The 9182-nt window shown below is 40.9% G+C and overlaps 1 protein-coding gene, 1 long non-coding RNA gene and 1 pseudogene across 3 annotated transcripts; 1 reads left to right on the forward strand and 2 right to left on the reverse strand.

Annotated features, from left to right (window-relative positions):
• The window catches only part of LOC123975338, a 6882-nt pseudogene extending 4884 nt beyond the window's left edge, over window positions 1-1998 (reverse strand).
• Window positions 1999-2858: 860 nt separating this feature from the next.
• On the reverse strand, window positions 2859-5043 carry LOC123974647. 2 transcript variants are annotated; one of them, XM_046055490.1, is made up of 2 exons: window positions 4010-5043; window positions 2859-3813 (listed from the first exon to the last, which is right to left on the reverse strand). In XM_046055490.1, exons 1-2 carry the CDS (start codon window positions 4186-4188, stop codon window positions 3369-3371), a joined length of 624 nt encoding a protein of 207 aa, XP_045911446.1. In that variant the 5' UTR covers window positions 4189-5043; the 3' UTR covers window positions 2859-3368. The 2 variants fall into 2 exon arrangements, with proteins under 2 accessions (XP_045911446.1, XP_045911436.1); XM_046055480.1 differs by having other exon boundaries at window positions 3992-5043.
• Window positions 5044-7282: 2239 nt separating this feature from the next.
• LOC123978404 lies at window positions 7283-9166 on the forward strand. Its single transcript, XR_006826945.1, has 3 exons — window positions 7283-7322; window positions 8029-8192; window positions 8479-9166. It is a non-coding gene; the product is annotated as an uncharacterized LOC123978404 (long non-coding RNA).
• Window positions 9167-9182: the final 16 nt, after the last annotated feature.

The following is a 9182-nucleotide window of genomic DNA, read 5'->3' on the forward strand; positions in this document are numbered from 1 at the left end:
AGTGGTCTGTGTGGCAGAGACCAGTATCTTTAGCACCCCTAGTGGCAGCGACCAGTGGTCTGTGTGGCAGAGACCAGTATCTTTAGCACCCCTAGTGGTAGCGACCAGTGGTCTGTGTGGCAGAGACCAGTATCTTTAGCACCCCTAGTGGCAGCGACCAGTGGTCTGTGTGGCAGCGACCAGTATCTTTAGCACCCCTAGTGGCAGCGACCAGTGGTCTGTGTGGCAGCGACCAGTGGTCTGTGTGGCAGCGACCAGTATCTTTAGCACCCCTAGTGGCAGCGACCAGTGGTCTGTGTGGCAGCGACCAGTGGTCTGTGTGGCAGAGACCAGTATCTTTAGCACCCCTAGTGGCAGCGACCAGTGGTCTGTGTGGCAGCGACCAGTATCTTTAGCACCCCTAGTGGCAGCGACCAGTGGTCTGTGTGGCAGCGACCAGTATCTTTAGCACCCCTAGTGGCAGCGACCAGTGGTCTGTGTGGCAGCGACCAGACCACATAATTGGCTACAACCCCTGCTGCAATTTCTTTGGGGCCTGTAACATTTTCTACTTCAAAACATCTAGAGTAACGTACACACACTTAACATGAGGAACAAACATTGTGTAGATTTGTTTGCACTTAGACTCACCTCTAGCAGAAAGACAACTGACAAGCAGCCCAAATATACACCTAGTACGTGACCTTCTACCCAAGTCCCTGGGCCCTTTAAAGAGAGGAACATCTTTCCAATTATAGCAAAGTCACATAAGAAGAAAAAGGCAGATCCAGCAAACATGATGTTGCAAGAAAACGGTTTGTTTTGACAATGAACATTAGTCAGAGGATTACAGAGGAAACAGGCAACTTTCATTTGAGAATTAACTTTATCAAGTTTCACAATATGCTTTATTGTGTTTTTTAGATTATAAAATGAGACAAATTAATGCGACAAAAATATTACATTATCTACCTTTCTTCCCATGACGACGAGGTGGACCAAGTAACAGAATAAAATCAGACCAGGAGCCAAAACGAGAACCACCTGGAGATGATGTAAATTTTAATAAATTAAACTTGATTTACTAGTAGTAAAAGCTTTTGGTACACAGTATATGTCTGATACAAAACTAACACATTTTTCCAAACAGGCTGCACCACTGCCCCGACAATAACGAGCCGGTTTAACTGCAACACCAGGAGGACAGTTTCAACTGAGAGGGAGGAACGGAAAGTCCAGTTACATGCACGTTGGCCATGTTTGAGAGCTGACAGAATATAAGCGAGAAATATAAAGGCCACAGATATAAAATTTGCTTTAAACTGATTGTAAAACTATTTACTAAGTCCACTCAGTTTTCCTCAGCTCACTGAATTGTGAACCTCATGGTGATAATTTCTTTTCATAATTTAGGTTTAGCATCTTTTATGTGATGTTCTCCCCGTGTCTGCGTGGTTTCTCTCCGGGTGCTCCGGCTTCCTCCCACCGTCCAAAGACATGCGGCCTAGGTGGATTGGTGACCCTAAATTATCCTTAGGTGTGAGTGTGAGCGTGAGTGGTTCTTTGTCTATCTGTGGCCCTGCTATGGACTGACGACCTGTCCAGGGTGTACCCCGCCTTTCGCCTGATGTCAGCTGGGAGTGGCTCCAGCCCCCCCGCGACCCTGTACGCAGGATAAGCGGTTGACGATGGATGGATGGATGGATCTTTTATGTGACAACCAGCTGGTTTGTGGCCGCCTTCAAAACAGTTCAGCTTTATTGACATAGTCTTTTTTTCCGGGACCTATCTTCCTGGCTTTTCACTAATCCCACTTTCTGAAACGGGGCCCAGGTCTGTTGCATCTCATTGAGGGAATGGTGGAGGCGATTACCAGACTAGGGATGCACCCAAAGACACAGCAGGAGAGGAACGAGAGGGAACATCAGTCAGTGCCCATTTGCAGAGGCTGAGCAGCCAGGTGCCAAGAAAACCACCTCGATGTTGTGGAACTGAGGGCGACATTGACAGACTCGACATTGACACTATCGCATCTTGAGGTAAGCAACGGTACTAGACAGGACAGCCTGAGGCTAGTATGCAACCTTCAGTAGATATCTCTGAAACTTAATACATAGATGTCTTTGACATAACGTGACTGTGATTAAGCACGTTGTGTTTATCATTTGAGTTCAATTTTGAGTTTTAACTACGTTTTTTTTTATATAGCTCCTTTAAACTCAGCCATATGTGAGTACTGTCCAAATATTAAGTATACTATGATGTCTGTCACGTAATGTAACAAATTGCTTCAATTATAACAATAAAAAACAAGTAATGTAACAAATGTGTTTGCTCATATCTGTTTGAAGTATGAATGGATGCACTTTACAAATAAATTTGAGACTTTTAGTTACAATGTTTGCAAGATCACTGAAAAAATCTAAGAAACTATATTAGGCTACTTGAACAAAGTGTAATTTGCTCATATCTGAGATATTATTCACTCTATAGGCCCTATTCGCCCTGTAGGGAGCATGTAAAATGTACACATAAAAGTGACTTAATGTAATTTTAGAAAAAGACTTTACCTTTACCTTACTGGTAAGTTATTCAGCCTCTGTTATACTCAATACAGTTTCATGTGACAGTCTTTAGCTGTATCTAGTGGACAAATGGGGAAACCGCAGTGAGAGGAATCATATATTTGGAAACGTTCTTTTTTTTTTTATCTGTTCAACAATATATATATACTGTATATCTACATATCAGAAAAAAATAAACAACAACAATAATAACAATAACATAGGTAACAAGGTAAACAATAGAATTAACATTAATTATTAAGTAACAGAAAATATAGCAAATTAGTTACTAATAAGTAATTATTTACAGGATTTTTATAAATATTTACAAGACTTATACATGTACACATTGAGCAATACACAATATACGTACAATATATACAAGGGAATGAGGTAATGCAGTGCAATAGTATGCAATGTTAAGCAGATATTTACATTCACTAACTCACTTTTTTTCCACTGTCTGATTTGATGCCAGATAAGAGGCAGATATTGTAGCCAATATGACTTATTATATTTTAGTCTTATTATAAGAATATAAATAACATGGCAAATTAAATTACATTGTAACCCACAAAGTGCAAATAATGTTGAGGACATGTAAATCTCTGTGCACAGGTAATTCTGACTAACCCAAACCATGTCTAATCCAGGACCAAATTAGGTAAATACAACTGGGATTAAACCAGGTCTAAATCAACTCCAAACTAGGGCAAAATCTAAACTAGGTCTAATCCAGGTCTGAACCAGGTCCAAACCATAGCTCAGAAATCTGCTATTGTGATTTGGGGGATGTATTTGCAGATGTAGTTGGCTCTCTAGTTGTTATTTTTTTTTCTTTTTGAGTTCCTCATCTACTACATTTTTGAAGTGTTCAAAACTGTTGAACACAACACCTTCAAAACCTGAAGTGGTGGACTTCCTAGTTGCTAGGCAATAGGTAAATATTTTTTGACTACTTTCAGCAGCCTTGTCTTTGGAGGGCGTGTACCTCTTACGCTGCCCACCACACTGGGGTACTTGGCAGGCCCCACAAGGCTTTGTGGATTTATGAGGCTTGATTGGTCTGGATCTCAGCGCAGGAGGCGGTGCGAAAGGTATGAAGCCTTTACTGCTGGATGCCCCACAGAGCATCATGGATGGTCCCTGTGGCTGTGCAGGAACCACTACCAGGACAGGTGTTGCTGACGCTCTGGGTGGGATGTACGTGGCCACAGGGGGTTTAGCTTGAATGGGCCGGTTCACAAGCTCCGGCTCTTCCACATCTACCCTGCAAAAATAAATCATACACGTGATGATGAGTATAATTCATGAGAATCAATGTGTATGACTATCAATTCACATGGTTTGTTGTGTTTAAGTTCAAACCATCCAGCTGATAAATTCAGATATGTTCACATATTGTAATAAAGTCACATACTTGTGAAATGAAGAACTGGACAACTTACCTCCGCTTCTGACCATACCTTTTCCCAGCTGCATGACGTAGGCTCTGGTACTGAACCTGAGGTCGATCTGGAGCTGGTAGGGATTCTGGCAGAGTAGGAGCTGCTGGCATTGGTTCTTCTGACAGCACTCTTTGGTGGGGTTTCACCTTTGGCATTACTGTTGCCCTGTAGTTAGCCTTCTTCTCTTCCCGTGCCATGAATGTAGAGATGGCCTTGGCATTCAGATTGGGCAGAGGAATTGAGAAACCGTTGAGGATGGGATCGTCTCTGTGACTCAGTCTACAATCCTTTTATTCTGGCCCTTGATTGCATTGGTGATTTTAGTGGGGGAGGTGAGACGACTGGCTGGTGGCCGGTTTTTCAGCATCTTAATAATGAGGTACAACAGACGACTATCCTCAGTCACCTGGGCTGCCTGAGGGTACCTCATCCAGGAAAACTTTGTCTTCTCTGCTGCTCTGGTCTCAGGTGTGTCAACTCCCAAGCATCTGCCAAACATGGTGTAACCCCACCTAGACTTATACCTTTTTACAAAGTTGGCTGCAGACCTGTCATGCTCATGCAGAGCACCAACTGCAGTGCCAATCTTCAGCCTTAGGTCAGCTGGCACTAGGTGACTGTTGTCTGCCAGTTCTAAAAGGAGCAGGGCCAAGGCTTCTCCAGCCCAGGAAGATGCAGATGGCTCTGGGTCATCAGCACATCCTGCAGAGCAGGACTGTCCTCCTCCTCCACCTGTTCTGATTGAGTGAGGATGACATGTTTGTCACTGACAGTGTCCATAGGATCCTGCTCTGACTCTGCACCCACGACCACACCCTCATCTGCCAGCTCGTCCTCACTTTGTTCAGCCGTCTCCTCTTCTTCACGGGACTGCTCTTCCTCAACTGCAAATGTGTAATGTACTAATCACCAGTGTGTCTAGGCAGTTAACAGTAGACTAATTAACACAACATGGCAATGCTGCAGTTCATTTGTTTCATAATGTGTAAAATAAAAATGAACTATATCATACATACTTGTCATGGATAGAATATGCATGATATTTATAGGTATTTGACCACTTAGTATGTATGTATATTGTTATAATGCAAGATTTTGTACCTTACTGGGCATAGTAATCCCTTGCAGTGAAGCTGGTTGACTGGCACGTGGCATACTCTACTCCAAGGAGCTCCTCCTCATCTGGGTCCTTGTATACAGCAGGGTAGGGCATTGGAGCGGCAATGATTAACGATTAATGCTTTTAAAATCCAACGAAGGTTAAAGTCAAGGGCAACTGGACTTGGTGGAAGATACTGGAAGACCTTTCGTCCCTCATTCAAAGGACTTCTTCAGTTCTGACTGACTGGCAGGGAAACTCAGCTATTTAACCTCAGTGGGGTCGTTTGCCAGGATCGTTGATACCGCTGGTTCGTTTGTGTTCCTGGCTGTTGTAACGACACTCATTACAGTCGTTAGGACTATGAGGCCGAGACTGAACGACCATCGTTGGTATCTTCACCTACCTCAGTTGGGAAGTGTTTTAGGGTATCACATATTTTTTGTGCTTTAGGACTTTTCAGCGTTTTTGAGGATTTTATATATAATTTAAATTAATTTAAAAAAACAACAAATTTGGGAGATGACTTCACAATTCTACATTTGTGAATGAAAAAATTAGCTAAACATACAATTGTATTACTACTGAGCTCATCACCCTTGCTTTGCAATATCAATCCAAATGTTTATGTTTAAACTCATTTATGTATATCACACCAAAATGTCTGTATCACATTACATGAGAAAAACACATGGTCCGTAGTTTCGATATCACTTTCACAAAATGTGCATGTGTTATCATCGTTATCATCTATACCAAAGCGAAGTCTAAGTAATTCTTTAGAGGGGTAAATGGTGTTCATTACGTTTCTTTCATTTTGGGGGGTATAAGGAGTGTTAGATGTTGTTCTTAATTTAGTAATTGAATCTTTATCAAATTTTGTAGGATGTTGTTTTTATTTTGTCTTTCAGGGTAAAGGTATTCAGTAAAACAATTTCTAATAAAGTGGTTAGTGCATTTTCTATCCAGAACAAAGATTCCTTGAATTGATAGTGGGCCCAATTGTGGTTGTATTGGATGATATGCCAAAGTGTTAGAAAGTTAAATTCTTGGGGTAGTGCTCTATGTAATTTAGTAAAGTCTGATTTTAAGGGTTTGAAATTATGCTTGATGCAAAATTGTTCATAATTTAAAAATTGTCCGTTGGTATCCATTAAGTCAGCTATGGACCATATATTTCTCCCATACCAATCTTCAAAGAACAGAGATCTGTTGCGGTGCAAAACACATGGTGTGGGGTGAGAAGTTATGTACATATAACATTTTCCAATACAAGAGTATTTGTCTATGAAACTCTGACAATGATATAGGTAATTTGTCAACATTAAAGTTCGCTCTAAGAAGAAATTCTAAACCTCCAATTTTCTTGAATAAGGCATTTGGAATACAATGCCAAAAGAAGTTGCTGTGTTTGATCCAAGATTTTACCCAATTTATTTTTAAGGTTCCATTAAGGCAGTCAAAATCAATAACTTTGAGTCCTCCATCCTTTGTGTCTTTAACCATACTGCTCTTCTTCATATAATGTGGTCTATTTCTCCAAATGAAATTTAAATTGATTTGGTTGATAGATTTAATCAATTTGTTTGGAATGGCATTGGAATAGGCTGGGTAAATACATCTCGATAAACATTCCATCTTAGTTAGGTAAATTCGACCTAGTATTGATAAGTCCCTCTGTAGCCATATATTTAGTCTTGACTTGCATTCTTTAATTTTATTTTCTACATTAAGAAGTTTTCATTTCTGATTTAATAGGGATATCACAGATGTCTTTCAGTGAAGTGTCGTGTACAGCCAGCAATTCACACTTTTTTAAGTTTAATGTTAGGCCTAATGCTTTGGAGAATGTTTCGATTTTGGCAATAGTTGTTTAAATTTGGTATCTTTTAAGAATATTGTTGTGTCATCTGCTAGTTGGCTGATTATAATGTCTGTGCCAAGTACATTAAGTTTTTTTAATATCATTACAGTTTTTAATATAGATTGCTAGCAATCTGTGGCTAAGATGAACAGGTATGGTGAGATTTGGCAACGTTGAGGAATACCCACATTAATCTTGAATCTCAGTCCACTGATGATGGTAGTGTTATTTACGCAACCCAACCCACAACCCTCAACCCACCAATCAGCCATTGCTTTGACTCACCGCGTCAAGTGCATCATGGGAATGATAAGCGTAAACAACACTACTATCATCAGTGGACTGAGATCGGTGACAGCAAACAAGAGGTAAGTCCAGTGTATTCTCTGTGATTTTATACGTTTTTAGTCTTTACCGAGTGATCGTTGACAGTGTTAAAGCGGGGTTAGCTGTAACGGCTCGCATTAGATACCGCGATTAGCACGGAACAGCGGATTTTAGTGTATTAAATAGACTAGGACTGTTTGACATCACGTCTTCGCGTAGCGTTTGGCCAAAAACGGCTTTACGAATAGATATGACTTTACGCTTTCTAACAGTTTTTTCTGCATGGATTTACATGCAGTAATTACAAAGTTATTAACTGTTAAAGTTTTAAAAGCATTAATAGGGAAAATATAATCGCCCATCAAACTAACTAAAATGAATCGTAAAATGCAGTAATTCTTGATAGTCTTTGTAATGTTTTACTAAAAAGTAAAATATCACATTAAAAGGTAAATCAGATAACATCCATGAAGATTCCTCAGTACTTGTGTAGTATTTTTTTTTATTATTATTTTACAAAATACCTTTTTACTTCTACTTTAAGTAATATTAATAGCAGTACTGTTACTTGTGTACATGTTTTGCATCTCCTGGTCTTCCAGTGTTTAGTCCACTGTACAGTTTGAAAAGAAGAAACTAATTTGAATCTGTTTCTGTTTTATTACATCAGATAAAAAGCATAGATTTGGAGGGACAGAAGTGCAGTGTATGTGGCAGGATAATAAATAAGTAACTTATGTTTTACAGGACCCCCTGGCATACAGCTGTATGTTTCAGTGAAGGTGGTGGTGCTGAATGGTGTCTGCCTAAACAAGTACAGGTGTCGGCGAGGCAGTAACTCCTTGGAGGGCTTGCACTCACACCTGTACAATGCCATTCCCCCACAGAGATGTGGAGTTATGCCATTCCAAGTAAGTATAAACCGCTTTAATATTAAAAAAAATATTGATTACACATCATTGTTCATAGACATACTTTACCTGTATCCTCCCTGCTTTTGTGCTACCCTCTCCTCCTGTGCTTGTGTGAGCTCTGTGCTGTTCACATAGCATCAACTGGGTGTATGAGAGGCACACACACAAAATAGCCTATTGCGGACAAAAGACAAATTGTATGTCATGCTGCTGGGCGATGCCCACTTTGTAATCAAAATTAGTTTCTGATGTACAATAATGCATGAATGGTCATGTATTTCAGGTGTATCTGATTGCATTTGCTGTGCAGTGGAACAGCCGCATGGAATCACTCCGGGTTGCTGGTGGTCATGGCAGTCAGACGTGGTGTATGGACCCGCGGCAGATTCAGCGCCTGAATCAGCAGGCTGAGGTGCTCTTCGGTAAAGAGCATGTCCTCGAGCCCAACTTTGCCGCTCCAATGCCCTACCCTGCTGTATACAAGGACCCAGATGAGGAGGAGCTCCTTGGAGTAGAGTATGCCACGTGCCAGTCAACCAGCTTAACTCCAAGGGATTGCTATGCCCACACACTATGCATTATAACAATATACATACATACTAAGTGGTCAAATACCTATAAATATCATGCATATTCTATCCATGACAAGTATGTATGATATAGTTCATTTTTATTTTACACATTATGAAACAAATGAACTGCAGCATTGCCATGTTGTGTTAATTAGTCTACTGTTAACTGCCTAGACACACTGGTGATTAGTACATTACACATTTGCAGTTGAGGAAGAGCAGTCCCGTGAAGAAGAGGAGACGGCTGAACAAAGTGAGGACGAGCTGGCAGATGAGGGTGTGGTCGTGGGTGCAGAGTCAGAGCAGGATCCTATGGACACTGTCAGTGACAAACATGTCATCCTCACTCAATCAGAACAGGTGGAGGAGGAGGACAGTCCTGCTCTGCAGGATGTGCTGATGACCCAGAGCCATC

The sequence above is a fragment of the Micropterus dolomieu genome, linkage group LG01 (genome assembly GCF_021292245.1).
Source record: "Micropterus dolomieu isolate WLL.071019.BEF.003 ecotype Adirondacks linkage group LG01, ASM2129224v1, whole genome shotgun sequence".
NCBI classification, from domain to species: Eukaryota; Metazoa; Chordata; class Actinopteri; order Centrarchiformes; family Centrarchidae; genus Micropterus; species Micropterus dolomieu.

Bases quoted from the DNA above. Each gene is read 5' to 3' on its own strand.
- LOC123974647 (XM_046055480.1), bottom strand. From the start codon at position 4,188: ATGGCACGGGAAGAGAAGAAGGCTAACTACAGGGCAACAGTAATGCCA. The intron at 3,814-3,991 runs GTAAGTTGTCCA...TTATTTTTGCAG, and splicing joins AGGTATGGTCAGAAGCGGAG to GGTAGATGTGGAAGAGCCGG.